Source organism: Arvicola amphibius, chromosome 1 (genome assembly GCF_903992535.2).
Source record: "Arvicola amphibius chromosome 1, mArvAmp1.2, whole genome shotgun sequence".
NCBI classification, from domain to species: Eukaryota; Metazoa; Chordata; class Mammalia; order Rodentia; family Cricetidae; genus Arvicola; species Arvicola amphibius.
The window spans coordinates 142,468,514-142,486,121 of NC_052047.1; the positions used below are offsets into that span (position 1 = coordinate 142,468,514).

General features: G+C 43.5%; 2 protein-coding genes across 2 annotated transcripts; both read right to left on the reverse strand.

Moving 5' to 3' along the window:
• Window positions 1–1,239: 1,239 nt before the first annotated feature.
• Window positions 1,240–2,160, reverse strand: LOC119800035 (olfactory receptor 13A1-like). The gene has a single exon (XM_038310082.1). It carries the CDS (start codon window positions 2,158–2,160, stop codon window positions 1,240–1,242), a length of 921 nt encoding a protein of 306 aa, XP_038166010.1.
• A 10,619-nt stretch (window positions 2,161–12,779) lies between these two features.
• LOC119800107 (olfactory receptor 13A1-like) lies at window positions 12,780–15,415 on the reverse strand. Its single transcript, XM_042054377.1, has 2 exons — window positions 15,310–15,415; window positions 12,780–13,723 (listed from the first exon to the last, which is right to left on the reverse strand). Exons 1-2 carry the CDS (start codon window positions 15,413–15,415, stop codon window positions 12,780–12,782), a joined length of 1,050 nt encoding a protein of 349 aa, XP_041910311.1.
• Window positions 15,416–17,608: the final 2,193 nt, after the last annotated feature.

The window sequence follows — 17,608 nt, forward strand, 5'->3', positions numbered from 1 at the left end:
AACAATATAGAGGGCTAAAAAATAGTTTTAAAAAATACAACAAAGTCTTTAAAGATATAGTAAAATATTCTCAAAAAGACACGTAAAGATTGATAAAATGCAAAGTGTGGATTATGAATATTATTGTTTCCTTTGAATTTACTGAATGCTTTTTGTAATTTCTTTCATTTTATTTCTTTTCAAAATTAAAACAAACATCTTTTTTCATTTTACATAGCAATTCCAGGTTCCACTCCCTCCCAACCTCCATCCCCTCCACCTATCCTCCCACAACACCCACCAGCCATTCCTCAGAGAAGACAAGGTACATTGCTTTGGGGAAGGTCCAAGGCCCTCACCACTATATCCAGGCTGAGGAAGGTATCGATCCAAAGAGAATATGTTCCCCAAAAGCCAGGACAAGCAGAAGGGACAAATCCTGGTGTCATCACCAGTGGCCTGCAGTCTGCCCCAGGCATACAACTGTCACCCACATTCAGGAGACTAGTTTGGACCCATGCTGATTCTGATCCTGTTCAGCTGGAGTTGGTGAACTCCGTCCATATCATGGTCTTGTCCTCTGCTCATCTTCTCACTCCTCCCACTCTTCAACTGGACTTTGGGAGCTCAGCCCTTTGCTCTACTGTAGGTCTCTGTCTCTGTTTCTGGCAGCCACTAAATGAAGTTTCTATTGTAGCATTTAAGGTATTCATCAGTCTGGTTACAGGGCAAGGTCAGTTCAGGCACCCTCTCCTCTATTGCTTAGAGTCTTAGCCAGGGTCATCCTCTGGCCTTCCGGGAATCTCTCCAATGCCAGGTCTCTTACCAGCCCCATAATGGCTCCCTCAATCAAAACATCTCTTTCCCTGCTCCCTTCTCTGCCCTCCCTCCATCTGGACCATACCATTCCCTCAAGTTCTCCTCCCCCCAGCCTGCTACCTTCTGCTCCCACCAGACACAGTTCTTCTCAAGTCAAATATTGGGGTCTAAATGATTTTCACCAACAAAGGATTCTAAAATGCCTACATCGGTGACACCATTCTACAGACATGCAGCCTGTCCCAAACATGGACCTTCACACAGACAGAAAGAAATGGCCAGTGTCTCCTCCAAGAGAAGCACATTGTGTGTACATCTGTAACATTAATTATTATAAGAATATTGCTCTTCTCTTCCTTGTCATGAGGTCAGATTCTTAGTCATAGGTTCCAATGAGTTCATCAACAGCTGGATCGAGCCACACCACTGCTTTCTGCCTCCTCAACAGACACAGGGGAACACCTTCCTGAGGGCCACTTTGACATCCTTATTCCTCAGAGAGTAAATGAGGGGGTTCAGGGTTGGGCTGACTGCTGTGTATATTAAGGCAGCCACCTTGCTATTTCCAGAGGATCCGGAGCCAGGCTGCACATAGGTATAGATGACAGTAGAGTAGTATAAGATGACCACCACCAGGTGGGCAGAGCAGGTGGAGAAAGCACGCTTCTTACCCTCTGCAGAGCGGATGCGTAGGATGCTGGCAATGATGAAGCTGTAGGATATCATGGTAAACAGGAAGTTGATCACACCAAAATAAACATCTGCGATGACAGTCATGATGTTGTTGAGGGTGGTCGGGCTGCAAGACAGTAGTAGCAGTGCTGGGATTTCACAAAAAAAGTGGCGGATTTGGTTGGGACCACAGAAATGGAGCCGTGCCATCAGGTAAGTATTCAGGGATGAGTTGATTGCACTGATGACCCACACACCACCTGCCAGCAGGACACAGACATGCCGACTCATCAGCATGCTGTAGTGCAGTGGGCGACAGATGGCCACATAGCGGTCATAGGCCATGGCCGTGAGCAGCAGCAGCTCAGCCCCTAGAACCCAGGTTAGGAAGAAAATCTGGGTCAAGCATCCCTTATAAGAGATGTGGCTGCCCTTCCCCACCAGACCCTCCAGCAGCTTGGGAAGAACAGTGGATGTGCAGACAATGTCCAACAGGGCCAGGTTTGCAAGGAAGAAGTACATGGGGGTGTGAAGACTTGGGTTCAGGCTGATGGCCATGAAAATGAGGGTGTTTCCTGCAAGAGCCATTAGATAGGAAATGGGAAAAAATATCAAGAAAAAAGCATGGAACGCAGGATTCCCAGAGAATCCCTCCAGGACAAACTCTACCACAGCTGTATAGTTGTCCATTGTGATTTGAGACTGAGACCCTGGGAGTTACTGTGACACAGGTGGGCATGGTCAAGGAGACACAGGGTGTAGAGCATCCATCATCTCACATAGGGTGCAGCCGGGTGTGACTAGGAATGCTTGTCATGGGTGCTGTTGCTGTAGAAAACACAGAATTAAAATGATGACATCATCTCTCAACCTAGTGCGCTCTATACTGTGCACACAAAAAACCCAGAATAAAAGAAAACCCTGCCTGTGGTGGGCATTATCCCTCTGTAACATCTGTTAGCTTTGATATTGATCATTTCCTATGATATCCTGAGATCTAGAACTTCTATAAACATATAATCAAGACTGCTAAAACATACCAAGGGCCAATCTGGTCTCCAGCACAAGTGTTTCTGGACCAAGAGATGAGCAGCCTCATCAAGGGGTAGGCCAGGCTTCTCAGATGCAGGCTGCCAAACAGTTCTGGAGAAGCATGCTTGGGGGACTGGAGCATGGAGCAGTGGCAGCATAACATGCAGTCGGCACAGATGGTTCTGGTTCTTGGGAACAAATTGATCATATCACTTGTGAACACCACAATTGTCTATTTCTTCCTGGCCACCCTAAGAACTCCTTGTGGACAATATACCTAGTTAGGTAGAGAGGCATCTGCCCCCTTCCCTGGGACTGGTGGAGGCTTGTCCCTACCAGAGAAGGTGTCTAGGCTAGAAACACATGATGAAAGGCATGGACACAGTTTCAACCCAGGGCTCAAATTTCTAGGCTATCACCCTTGCCCTGTCTCAAGTCTTTCTTCCCTATACCTAATAAACCCACCTGTCTCTAATCACCCAGGCCTCTTCAAACATATGGACCTCTCAGGCCGAGGAACACATGGACTGATCAGCATGTGGTTAAAAAAAAGTTCTGTCTTCTCTAGTGTCTCCATGGGTCTCTAGTGTCTCCATGGGAGTGAGAGGTTCCAGACCTTTCCTGGAGATTCAGGAGTGAGCTGTTGTCTACATGGAAACTAAGAACTCACACCAGTGTATGTCCTGAACAAGGAAGCATATGTTCTCCCCTGCAAATGCACAGATCAAGGCCTTTCTCCTGCAGGGTGAGCTGGAGAACAGGACCTGAGATTTTGATATCTCCCTTCTACCTCCTCCCACTGTAGAACCAAGAAACCCATAGAATCTCTAGGCCAATAACAGTCCCTGCAAAGTCGGAACAGGTTGGTCTGTCATCATTCCCTGCAGATGCCCCATGGCCTCATACAGCACACAGAGCTTCTCAGTTGAGCACTCAAATCCCCTCTGTCTGCATCTCAACTCAATACCTGTCTGCCTGCAGCTCTGGGTCACAGGTGGCTTTGAGCCATGAACTCTGCACCAGATTCACGTGAAAATACCATGCCTGTCTCAGAAATTCTGATCTGCCCCAGAACCAAGTCAAAGGGAAAGCTTTCTCTTCAGCAATGAGCAATGGCTCAGATAGGTCCCAAAGCAAACCCTCAGAGGCCAAACTCTTAGTTTCAAACTGAAACTCTGAAAAAAAGTGACTCTGGTAACAGTTTTGAGAATAACCACACACACACACATACACGGAAAAGCAGGGAAGGTAAATGCCCATAGGAAAGGTGTGAGAAGAAGAAGATCAGCTCACATGGAAAGAGAAGTTGTCCCTGAGTGCCCATCTAAGTCCAAAATGTCTGCATGTCATGGAGAACATTCAATGTGGTCACAGGGTGAGAGTCCTCTGTCTCTTTTGTTTGCTGTTGACCTGAAAGCAGGGTCTGCCCCTTGGCATGGACACTGAGATTGCTAGTGAGTGGCCCTCAGAGAGCAATTGCCCACTTTGAGGTAAACAGGAGTCCCTACGGTGTCCATAGTTCCATAGCTGAGACACCAGGATGCTAAGGCACAGAGAAAGTAGGCACCTGAGGCCATATGCACAGGTCTAGGACACTGACCTCTGTGGTGAGTTTTACCCTGGGGATGCTCTCAAGATAGCTTGGCTAAGAGTTATGTCCATTTGATCCGCATAGGAAGATGGATTTCACAACAATATACAATTCCTGAGTGCAGACTGTGGAACCTCTCCTAACCATATCATCTTGGTGTGACATAGTTATATCAATAATCCAACACTGATTGGTCCATTATTGTATAGGGATATTGAGCAAGGGCCACTCTCATTGCATTGCATGGGGAGTGTGGTCAATATGGGACATCACAGTTGAGGTTGGTCATGAGTGTGCGCATCTTTCCATTGCAGTTTTCAAATCCTCTCATGAGGACAGAGTGTGTGAAGTCTGTGGAGATGAAGATCAGCAGCAGTAAACAGGACTTCAGTTCCAGCACGTTCTGTGGTTCTGGTTATAGATAACAAGGCACCTGAGTTCTTAGCAGGAGATTGGCTTCCTTGCAGAGCCGGAAGTTCCACGGCAGATGGTCAAAACATCTCTTGCAGTCATAGAACAGTGCAGAAAGTAACCTATTCAGAATCAGCCATTATAAAAAAAATCCAAAGGAGCTAAAATGATCTACATTTCACAAACCAAATGACTACTTGTCACCTTAAGTTCTAAATCCTCCAAAGTCCTCTAACTCTGTAGAAATACCCACTCTCAATCCCACACAAAACTTCACCCACTTTGCATAACAGCAAATGCACAACTCAAGATTTGAGGAATTCCCAGAGTATATCAAGATGTGATATGATGTCATCAGAGAGGTCTCCATTGACAGTTGACGAGAACAAATGCAGAGAACCACAGCCAAACATTAGACAGTGAGCCTAACTTGGAGATCTCCATCAGGTCCTTCCCTTTATAGCTCAGGGAACCCCAAGGAAGAGGGAGAGGAATAATTGTAGGAACCGGAGGGGTCAAGATCACCATGAGAACATGACCCACAGAATCAACTGAGCAGGGCTCTTAGGGACTCACAAAGACTGAAAAGACAATCATGGGAACTGCATAAGTCTGCACTGGACCTCTGCATGCATGTTATAGTTGTTAACTTGGCGTTATTTTGGGACTCCTAACAGCAGGGGTTGGGGCTGTCTCTGACTCTTCTGCCTGCTCTTGAGACCCTTTATATCCTACTGGATTGGTTGGAACAGCTCTGATATGAGGGTTGGTGTCGAGTGTTATTGTATCTTGTTAGCCATGTTGGACTGATGTCTCTGGGAAGCCTGCTTTTTTATAAACTGATCTGGAGTGGGTATTGTTGTGAGGTGAGAGAGTATTAAGAAGAGTGAAGGGAGGGGAAACTGAAGTTTATATGTATTAAAAAAAACACTAAGAAAATAAAAATAAATAAAAAATAAGTTATGATATGAGCTTCAAATATATCTGATCTTTCTAGTCAATTTTCCATAAAGGGATAATACTGTGTTATAAAACTTAAAATCAATCAATGGGTCCTGCAGCACTGGCATAAGGAAATCTCATGGTTCAAATCAAGTGACCATGTTTGCAGCACATAAGTCTCAAAATTGGGGCTAATCAGTTGATGAGAAACTGATACTTTTGACCCTCAATGACCTGGAGCAGTAATTATCCACAGAATAGGGCACTCGATTATTCCAGTGATGAGGTGTGCCAGTGTGACCATGAACCTAGTAACTGATGGTGAGACTGGTGGGGGTCTCTGCTCCATCTGTGGAAATATGTTTGGTTGTTGGAGTAGTGTAATGATCGTACTCCTTCATTTACCAGTTAAAGAAAAACAGCAGGAACTATAGGGTCAATAACTTGAGTTGGGTGGACAGCCCTGCATCTAGCCTGTCCTCTGCCCCTTGAAGCTGGCCAGCCCACTCCATCTCAGGTATGGCACAGAATACAGGAGGCTTTGACTCCTGATGATCAGAAGGCACAGTGTGGCCGATTTTTAAATTTTTATTTCAGAGGCAGTTGTCAGAATATCTCCTACCCCAAACAAGAGAGATACCACAGAAGATGACTAAGGGGAAGCTGCTCACAAAAGCACTAGGCAAGCAAGTTCTGAAGGTATTCAGTGTGCTCATGCAGAACACACACAGCAACATGTCCTTAGCAATAGTACTCCCAGTATATTAAAAAGACTGACATTACACATAACATGTGTAGGAACCCTTGCTCGTCATTCTTCTGGGACGTGGTAGAATGAACATTCATCATGAAGTCAGGTGGGTCTGTCTGGGCTACATCTAAGAAGAGCTGTACTTGGAATACCTTGGTGGCTCCCTTCTCACATAAACTAAATGAGAACTGATCTGAAGACAACCTTGTACCCTCCTTGCTTCATAGGACAGTATAGCCAAGTGTTGACTCTTCCCTCTGCTTGTCTATTCAGGAGTTCCCCTTGTTGACATCCTGGAGCTGTCTAGGGGATGTTGAACATGGGGTTATGTAATTCCAAGGTTTCAGTTACTGGGGACCAATTTGTTCCCTTTACATTGGATTCTTTCCTACCCATCAGTTTGGCCATAAAGAACTGCTGGCACCCCATTTAGTTATGATCTCTGAAGACAAATGTGCTAATATTTTTTAACACACCTATCTAAATCCAGTTACATATACTAAAATGACTCCATAGCTTCAGAGAGGGAGGCATCAGATCTTGACAACACTCACTCACGAAAAGTAGAAACACAACTCTGCTTCCATGCATGGATGATCCAGAGCTAATCCTATTTTACAGCTTTCCTGGTATTTCCTAAGCTTGGAATCCTTCATAGTGATAGCCCTTGTGTGTCACTCCTGTCTAGCGTGTCTACCTGTCTCATTGCATTGGGCTGGGAGGCTAGCCCACCTGGACAAAATCCTGACCATCTCCCACAAGACCCTTCTCCAGAGAAGTCTCTGTTTCTACCTCTGGGTCTAGCCAAACTTCACTCTTCCCAGAAGTCAGGTCTTATCTAATGGGCCTGCCTTTTTATGTTACTTGCTCTATCCCCATTACAGCTTTTAATATTCTTCCTTTGTTCTGTACATTTAGTGTTTGATTATCATGTGTCATGGAGAATTTTTTATGTTCCTATTTGGTGTTCTGTTGTTTGTTATGCTTTGAAAGGCACCTCCTTCTTTATGTTAGGGAATTTTTCTTCAACAGTTTTGTTGAAAATATTTCCTCTGATTTTGCCTGAGGTTCTTCTCCTTCTATCCCTAGTGTTCCTATATTTAGGCTTTTCATAGTGTCCCATGTTTCCTGGATTTTTTTGTGTCAGAAATTTTTTAGATTTAACATTTTCTTTGTCTTTAATATCCATTCTTGTACCTTATCTTCAACTTTTGAGATTCTCTCTTCCAAGTCTAGTATTCTAATGTTGAGGCTTACCTCTGAGGTTTTGATGATTTTCTTCCTAAATTTTATTTCCAGGTTTATCTCTCAGTTTGGGTTTTCTTTTTTATTCCTTTCTTTCTCTTTCTTGCTTGCTTCTCTCTCTCTCTCTCTCTCTCTCTCTCTCTCTCTCTCTCTCTCTCTCTCTCTCTCTTTCTCTCTCTCTCTCTATCTGTGTGTGTGTGTCTGTCTGTCTGTCTGTCTGTCTGTCCTTTCTTTGGCTTTGGGGATTGTTTGAGACAGGGTTTCACTGTAGTTTTGAAGTATGTCCTGGAACTAACTCTTGTAGACCAGACTGAGCTCGAATGCACAGAGATCCACCTGCCTCTGCATCCTGAGTGCTGGGATTAAGTGCATGGACCACCACAGGCAGATGAGTTTGGCTTTTCTTTAGTGATTCTGTTGTTTGTTTGGTTGGTTTTTGCTCTGTTAAAGGCTTCTTCATGACAGAAATTTTTGTCATTATATTCATTCTATTACTTGCGTTTTTCAGATTCCAATAACCACTTTGGAAAGCAGTGTGGCAGTTTCTCAGGAAATTCGGGATCAACCTACCCCAAGACCCAGTAATTCCACTCTTGGGAATTTACCCAAGAGATGCCCAATCATACTACAAAAACATTTGTTCAACTATGTTCATAGCAGCATTATTTGTAATAGCCAGATCCTGGAAACAACCTAGATGCCCTTCAGTGGAAGAATGGATGAAGAAAAATGTGGAATATTTACATGTTAGAATACTACTCAGCGTTAAAAAAACAATGACATCTTGAATTTTGCATGCAAATGGATGGAAATAGAAAACACTATTCTGAGTGAGGTAACCCAGACCCAAAAAGATGAACATGGGATGTACTCACTCATAATCGGTTTCTAGCCATAATTAAAGGACATCAAGCCTATAATTCGGTATCGCTGAGAAGATAATAAGAAGGTGAACCCAAAGAAAAACATATAGTAATCCTCCTGGATATTGGAAGTAGGCAGATCACCGGGCAAAAATTGGGAACTTGGGGGTGGGGTGGGACGGGGCCAAGGGGAGATGGGAAGAGAAAAGCGTGAAGGGGAGAATGGGGTGAGCTCAGGGGAATGGGATGCTTGGGATATAGGAAGGGTGGATATGGGAGCAGGGAAGCATATATCTTAATTAAGGGAGCCATCTGAGGGTTGTCAAAAATAAAAATAAAGAAAATTTTAAAAAAGAATTTATTCACTATTTAAGAACCTTGACCATATTCATAATTGCTTTCAAGTACATTTGTTCTTCAACTATATTATATATCTTGGGGCCTACTGTAGTTGCCTTACTGGGTTTTCGTGGTAGCATGCTGTCTTGACTTTTGGTATTTGTGTTTCTGTGCTGTTGTCTAGGCATCTGGAATGGGATGACCAAAATGAAAAGGTGTTGATATCTGGTCTTGCCTTTGTTGGGTGGGTGTTCCATTCCTCGGATTCTGTTGTTCTCTATGGATCTTGCCAAAGTCTGGTGTCTGTGGGTGGCCCAGTGGGGAGAGTGTTTGTGCCTGTGACTGCATGGCAGAGTGGGATAGATGTGGGCAAGGAGGAAAGGCTGAATGGGGTTCAGAGCTAAGGGGATCCTGTTCACACCTAGGATTGGGGCCCATACAGAGTACGAAGAGTGGTAGAAAGAGGGAATTCTGGGACTAGGCTAATCTAAACCAAAGAATTATTCGTAAATGACTCTGTGTCTGAACAAAAGCTGGACTCTCCGGTGAATTGAAGTGAGACTAAGGGGACCTGTAAGCACGTTGTTCCTGAGTGTGAGTGAGAATGGAAAGATCATAATGGAGGGAAAGATGGATAGTGTGGCTCACCTCCCAGAATCCCTACCAGGTGTGACTACTGGGAGTCTAGCTGAAAGCATTTGTGGGTTCTAGAACTTGACAGGAAGGAATGGAGATGGGCTAGGTGCAGAGGAAGGCAGATGAGATGGTCTACAGAAAGAAGATCTGGGTTCACTCCAAGGTTTGGTGGAATATCCCAAGTTTGGGTGTGGAATGGGAGGTGAAGCCCCTTCAACCAGGCTGCTCTAGGGCTATGAATGAGACTGGAGAGTTTGGAATGGGGGGACGGAAAAAAGAGTGAGAAATACCTACCAGTCCTAGCCTGTTGTGGTCCTCTGGGTCCCATATAGAGGGTCTTTATAGGTATCTGTGACTGACGTAAAGGGATGGGGAGAGACTAGATAAAGGGTATAGTATTTTTCCAGTTCTTCTGTAAGCCTAAAATTCTCTCAAAATGCTATTATTGACATCAAATAATCTTAGTCTATGATAGTATTTCTACAACACCCAATAGGAGGAACTAAAAATGAAAAAAATGGGTAATTGTTGCCCTAAAAGGTGTGTATGTATTAAAAATATGAAGGCATATAGACTTTAAAAAATTAAAATAAAAATGCTTACACTACTTTTTAATTTTAAATAAACATAAAACCCTTCCAACACCTGTCTGTTTTTATACCAATACCAAGTTGTATTCATTTCTGTAGCTCGATAATAGAGTTTGATGTCACGGATGGTGCTGCGTCCAGAAGGTCCTTTATTTTACAGGATGGTTTTGGCTATCATTAATTTTTTGTTTCTTCATATGGTTTTTTCGAAGTCTGTTAAGATTTGTGATGTGTGATTCCCTTCTGTGTGTTGTGAATATGTTTTATTACCATTGGTTAATAAAGATTTTGCTTTGGCCAGTGGCAGGGTAGAATATAGCAAGAAAGTATTTTAAAAATGAGATAGAAGAGGAAAGAAGGTCGAGTCAGGGAGCTGCCATGTTGCTTCCAGAGGAAAGATACCAGAACCATATCAGAAAGGCACAGCCTATACTGGAGATACACAGATGAATAGAAATGGGTTAATTTAAGCTATAAGGGCTAGCTAGGAATATGTTGGCCAAACAGTATTGTAATTAATATATCTTTATGTTATTATTCCTGTCTGTGTGGCCACAAAACAAAAAAGCAGACCCTGATTACATAATGGCATTCAACATTCAGCAATGGATATCCACGTAAAGCCCGAGAAAGCTTACAGAGAGGGCTTCTAGACACACAAATGTGAGTCAACTGGAGCTTCTTGGTAGCCGCATTCTTTATTTTTTTGTTGTTGTTGTTGATAGGCTCTGTTTTGTGGCAGCTAACAGAGGTATTGTTCCTTTAAGAGACAGCTTCTTGGTTCCTGATAGTTGTAGGAATGGCTCTGGATCTTTAGTGAGGTTCAGCAATTTAAAGCAGAGATAGAAGAAGAAAGCAGATGGATTCAGGGAGATGCCATGTAGCTGCCAAAGGAGAAAGACACCAGAACAGTACCAGTATAGCCACAGCCTTGTGGAGATACACAGATTAATAGAAATGGTTAATTTTGTGTTTTTATTCAGGTATCAGTGGCCAGGAAACAAAAATCAGTCTCTGATTACATAACGGCATCCAACATTAGGCAACGTACATCCACATAAAGCCCCAGAGAGCTTACAAAAGGGCTTCTACATACACAAAAATGTGAGTCAACTGGAGTTTCTAGATAGTCACATAGTTTTGAGATAGGCTATGCTTTCTGGCAGCTAACAGAGGTACTGTTCCTTTAAGAGACATCTACCTAGTTCTAGCTAATGGCAGGAATGTCTCTGGATCTTTAGGGGTGCTCTGTTACAGACACTTAAATGGGGTTTGTGAACAGCATGTGGCAAGTCACTTAATGGTTTCGACTTAGTCACAGTATATCCATGGAGCTGGGGTGGTGAACATGGTTCTCACAGAGCAAACATACCTCTGCTATACTGATAGGCTGAGGGGTGGAGCCAGCATCCAGGCCATAGGAACCACACCACTTAGCATTTCTAAAAAATGATCCTTGTCAGATAAGTATTTCAGATACACACTAGGACAAATTCAGACATTAATAGACCTCTAAGAAAGACACAGTGTGTTTAAAAATGTACACAAGATTGGGAGAGAGAGAAAAAACAGTATAGACAGTCATAAAAAGAAATAGTTTAAAAAAACCAAAGTCTTTAAAGATATAGTAAAATATTATCAAAAAAGCACATAAGGATTGAAAAAAACGCAGTCTGAATTATGTATATTATTTTGTTTCCTTTGAATTTATTGAATGCTTTTTATAATTTCTTTCATTTTATTTCTCTTAGATATTAAAACAAACTACCTTTTTTCATTTTACATAGCAATCCCAGTTCTTCCTCCTTCCCATCCTCCCATTTCCTCCATCTGTGCTCCCACACAACCCACCACCTACTCCTCAGTGAGGACAAGGTACATTGCTTTGGGGAAGGTCCAAGGCCCTCCCCACTATATACAGGCTGAGCAAGGGATGCATCATAAGAGAACAGGGTCCCCAACAGCCAGTACAAGCAATAGGAACAAATCTTGGCGCCACTGCCAGTGGCCTGAAGTCTGTCCCAGTCATGCAACTGTCACCCACATTCAGAGGGACTAGTTGGGACCTATGCTGATCATCTCTGTCCAGCTGAAGTTGGTGAACTCCCATTAGCTCAGGTAAACTGTTTCAGTGCGTGTCCCCATTATGGTCTTGACCTCTTTGCTCATATTCTCACTCCTCCCACTCTTCATCTGGACTTTGGGAGCTCAGCCCAGTGCTCTGTTGCAGGTTTCTGCCTCTGCTTCCATCAGCCACTGGATGAAAGGTCTATGATGACATTTAAGTAATTATAGCTATTGAAATATGATGGTTTTAGCCTATAATTTGTTCCTTTAAAAAGACATTCATCTATCTGACTACAGGGCAAGGCCAGTTTGGGTACCCACTCCTCTATTTCTTAGGGTCTTAGCAGGAGTCATTCTGTGGACTCCTAGGAATCTGTACAGTTCCTGGTCTCTTGCCAGCCCCATAATGACTCATTCAATCAAGATATCTCTTTCCTTGCTTCCATCTCTGTCCTCCCTCCATCTTAACCATACCATTCCCTCAAGTTCTCCTTGCCCCTACCCTTCTTCCTTTCTCCTCCACCTCCACCATACTTTCTCCTCCAACAGGACACAGTTATTCTGAAGTCAATATTGGGGTTTGAATGATACCAAAAACCCCTACATCAGCGACACAAGACAACAAACATGCAGCCTGTCCCAAACCTGGATGCCCAAACTAACAAAAGAAATGGCCAGTGGCTCCTCCAAGCCAGGCACATCGTGTGTACATCTGTCACATTGTGTGTTCATCTGTCACATAAAATGCACTCTGTTCCTTCCCATGGCATCAGATTCTTAGTCATAGATTCCAATGAGTTCATCAACAGCTGGATCAAGCCACACCACTGCTTTCTAGCTCCTTAACAGACACAGGGAAACACCTTCCTGAGGGCCACTTTGACATCCTTATTCCTCAGAGAGTAAATGAGGGGGTTCAGGGTAGGGCTTACTGCTGTGTACAATAAGGCAGCCACCTTGCTATTTTCCAAGGAGGATCCGGAGCCAGGCTGCACATAGGCATAGATGATAGTGGAGTAATACAAGGTGACCACCACCAGATGGGCAGAGCAGGTGGAGAAAGCACGCCTCTTACCCTCTGCAGAGCGGATGCGTAGGATGCTGGCAATGATGAAGCTGTAGGATACCATGGTAAATAGGAAGTTGACCACACCAAAATAAACATCTGCAATGACAGCCATGATGTTGTTGAGGGTGGTTGGGCTGCAAGACAGCTGTAGCAGTGCTGGGATTTCACAAAAAAAGTGGCGGATTTGGTTGGAACCACAGAAATGGAGTCGTACTAACAGGCCAGTGTGTACGGATGAGTTGATTGCACTGATGACCCACACACTGGCCGCCAGCAGGACACAGACAGGCCGACTCATCAGCATGCTGTAGTGCAGTGGGCGGCAGATGGCCACATAGCGGTCATAGGCCATAGCCGTGAGCAGCAGCAGCTCAGCCCCCAGAAACCAGGATAGGAAGAAAATCTGGGTCAAGCATCCCTTATAAGAGATGTGGCTGCCCTTCCCCACCAGACCCTCAAACATCTTGGGAAGAACAGTGGATGTGCAGGCAATGTCCAACAGAGCCAGGTTTGCAAGGAAGAAGTACATGGGGGTGTGAAGACTTGAGTTCAGGCTGATGGCCATGAAAATGAGGGTGTTTCCTGTAACAGCCATAGTATAGAAAATGGAGAAAAGGGCCAAGAAAGAAGCCTGGAACCCAGGATCCCCAGAGACTCCCTGCAGGACAAACTCTACCACATCCGTATAGTTGTTCATTGTGATTTGAGACTGAGCCCCTGGGAGTTACTCAGTATGACACAGGTGGGTATGGTCAAGGAGACACAGGGTGTAGAGCGTCCATCCTCTCACTAAGGGTGCAGCCAGGTGTGAGTAGAAATGCTTGTCATCTGTGCTGTTGTTGTAGAAAAGCACATAATTAACACGATGACATCATTTCTCAATATAGTGTGTCTTTGAGCCCTGAGCTCTTCACCAGATTCACAGGAAACCACCATGCCTCTCTCAGAGATCTAGGGCTGCCTCAGAGCCAAGTCACAGGGCAAGTTTTCTGTTCTGCATGGATCAATGGCTCAGATAGTTCCCAAAGCAGACCCACAGAGGCCATACTTTTAGTTAGTTCCAAACTAAAACTGTGAAGGAAAGTGATTCTGGTAACAGATTTTCAAATATTGAAATAGGTAAACAAAACCAAATATCTTTTGAGAATAATCAAACACACACACACACACACACAGAAACACACACACACATACACATACACACAGAGAGAGACAGAGAGAGAGACAGAGAGAGAGAGAGAGAGAAAGAGAGAGAGAGAGAGAGAAGCAGAGAAGGTAGATGCCCATAGGAAAGATGTGAGTAGAGGAAGGATCAGCTCACATGGAAAGAGAAGTTGTCCCTGAGTGCCCATCTACGTCCACGATGTCTGTATGTCATGGAGAACATCCAGTGTGGCCACAGGGTGAGAGTCCTGTGTTTCTTTTGTTTGCTGTTGACCTTAAAGTAGGGCCTGCTCCTTGATGTAGAGATTGAGATTGCTAGAGTGGCCCTCAGAGAGCAATTACCCACTCTGAGGTAAACAGGAGTCCCTTTGGGGGCCCTAAGCTGAGACACTAGAACAGTAAGGCACAGGTAAAATAGGCACCTGAGGCCATATGCACAGGTCTAGGACACTGACCTTCCTGTGACTTCTACCATGGGGATGCTCTCAAGACAGCATGGCTGAGAGTCATATCTTTTGGTTCATGTAAGAAGATGAATTTCACATTAACATACAATTCTAAGCATAGTCTATGGTTTTACCTCACCTAACTATATCATCTTGATGTGACATAGTTCTATCAATAAACCAACACTGATTGGTCCATCATTGTATAGGGAGATTGAGCAAGGGCCACTCTCATTGCATTGCATGGGGAGTGTGGTTGGTCAATATGGGACATCACAGTTGAGGCTGGTCATGAGTGTACGCAACTTTTCATTGCAGTTTTCAAACCCTCTCATGAGGACAGAGTGTGCAGAGACTGTGGAGATGAAGATCAGCATCAGGAAACAGGAAGTCAGTTCCAGCACGTTCTGTGGCACTGGGTATAGATAACAAGGCACCTGAGTCCTTAGCAGTAGATTGGCTTCTCTGCAGAGACAGAAATCCCATAGCAGGTGGGTGAATCATCTCTTGCAGTCATAGAACAGTGCAGAAAGTAACCTATTCAGAATCTTCCTTTACAAAAAATGCAAAGGAGCTAAAATGTCCATACTTCACAAACCAAATGACCATTAGCCACCTTTAGTTACAAATTCTTCAAAGTCCTTGATCTCTGTCAATATATACATTCTCAATACCTCGCAAAACCTCACCCACTTAGCATAACAGCAAATTCAACAGTCTTAGCAGTACTCAAGATGTGATATGATGTCATCAGGGAGGCTTCCATTGGCAGTTGATGGGAACAGATGCTGAGATCCATAGCCAAACATTAAGCAGAGAGAGAGCCCAACTTGGAGATTTCCAACAGGTCCTTCCCTTTGTAGTTCAGGAACACAAAGGAAGATGGCAGATGAAGATTTGTAGGAACCATAGGGGTAAAGAATACCAGTAGAACATGACCTACAGAATCAACTGAGCAGTGCTCTTAGGGGTTCACAAAGACCCAAGAAGAGGCACAAGAATCAGAGACTCAAATGTTGGACACACTCAGGAGTTTCATAAAAATACTAAGCTGATTTGTGTGGTGGTGTTACACACCTTTAATCCTAGCACTCTGGAGGCAGAGGCAGGTGAATTCCACTGAGTTCAAGACCAGCCTCATATACCGAGTGAATTCCAGGATAGCCAGGACTGTTATACAGAGAATCCCTGTCTTGAAAAAAATAGTTCAGGCTAAAAGTTTTAATATATATGCAGAGGGCCTGGTACAGACCCATGTATGCCCTGTGCTTGCTGCTTCAGTCTCTGAAAGTTCATATGGGCCTTGCTCAGATGATTCAGAAGGCCTTTCTCCTGGTGTCCTTTTAAATTGTCAGATGAAATTTAACTAACTTCTTTTACAAAGCTTCCAGATGCTTGTTTCTTATACAGGAATCTGATGTAAACCATAGATAATTATAATTACCGTATCCTGCTACAGAACTCTAGCATACAGCCCAGCCAGTTATACAATGGAATGTAACATTGCTAAATGTGCTGAATAGTTTTTATGTCAACTTGGTACAAGCTAATGACATCTGAGATGATGGAACCTCAATTTTAAAAGATGTCTCCATAATATCAAACTGCAGACAACTGTAGGGCATTTTCTTAATTGGTGATCCATGGGGAAGGCCCAGTCTATTTTCATGGCACCATCCATGAGCAGGTGGTGCTGGCTTCTCTAAGGAAACAGGCTGAACAAACCAGAAAGAGCAAGCTCGTACAAGGCATTCTTCCATGGCTCCTACATCAGCTCCTGCCTTCAGATTCCTGCTCTGCTTGAGTTCCTACCCTCAGTGCTTTTTTCAAAAAATTATTCTATTTTTCTTTTCTAAAAAGAAAACAAACCATCTTTTTCCATTTTACATACCAATCCCAGTTCCTTCTCTCTTCCCTCCTTCCATTCTCTCTACCTAGACCCCACACCACCCCACACCCATTTCTCAGAGACAGTAAGGCACGTTGCTTTGGGGAAGATCCAGTTCCCTCCATACTCTATCAAGGCTGAGCAAGGAATCCATTGAAAGAAAACAGGTTCCCTAAAAGCCAGCACAAGCAGTAGGGAGAAACCCTGGTGTCACATCCCATGTTCATCTTTCTGGGTATGGGTTTCCTCACTCAGCATGGTATTTTCTAGTTCCATCCATTTGTAGGCAAATTTCAAGATGTCAGGGTTTGTTTGGTTGGTTGGTTGGTTTTGTTTTTTATCACTGACTACTAATCCAATATGTAAATGTGCCACATTTTCCTTATCCTTTTTTTGGTTTATGAGTATCTAGGTTATTTCAGCTTCTTGCTATTAAAAATAATGCTGCTATGAACATAGTTGAACTGATGTCCTTGTAGTATGATTGAGCATCTTTTGGGAACGTGCCCAAGAGTGGTATTGCTGGGTCCTGAGGTAGGTTGAGACCCAATTTTTTGAGAAATCGCCATCCTGATTTCCACTAACAATGGAGGAGTGTTCCCCTCACTCCACATCCTCTTCAGCATAAGATATCATTGCTGTTTTTGATCTTAGCCATTCTGACTGGTGTAAGATGGAATCTCAGAGTCATTTTGATTTGCATTTCACTGATTGCTAAGGATGTTGAACATTTCCTTAAGTGTCTTTCAGACATTTGAGATCCTTCTGGTGAGAAATCTCTGTTTAGTAATGCACCCCATTTTTTAATTGGATTATTTAGAAATTTGATGTCTAATTTCTTGAGGTATATATATATATATATATATATATATATATATATATATATATATACATACAGGAGATCAGTCCTCTGATGTGAGGTTGGAGAAGATCTTTTCCCATTCAGTAGGCTACTTTTCTGTCTTATTGACTGTGTTCTTTGTTTAACAGACACTTCTCAGTTTCAGGACGTCCCGTTTACTTATTGTTGCTCTGTGTGTCTGTGCTACTGTGGTTCTATTTAGGAAGTGGACTCTTGTGCCTATGCATTGAAGGCTTCTTTCC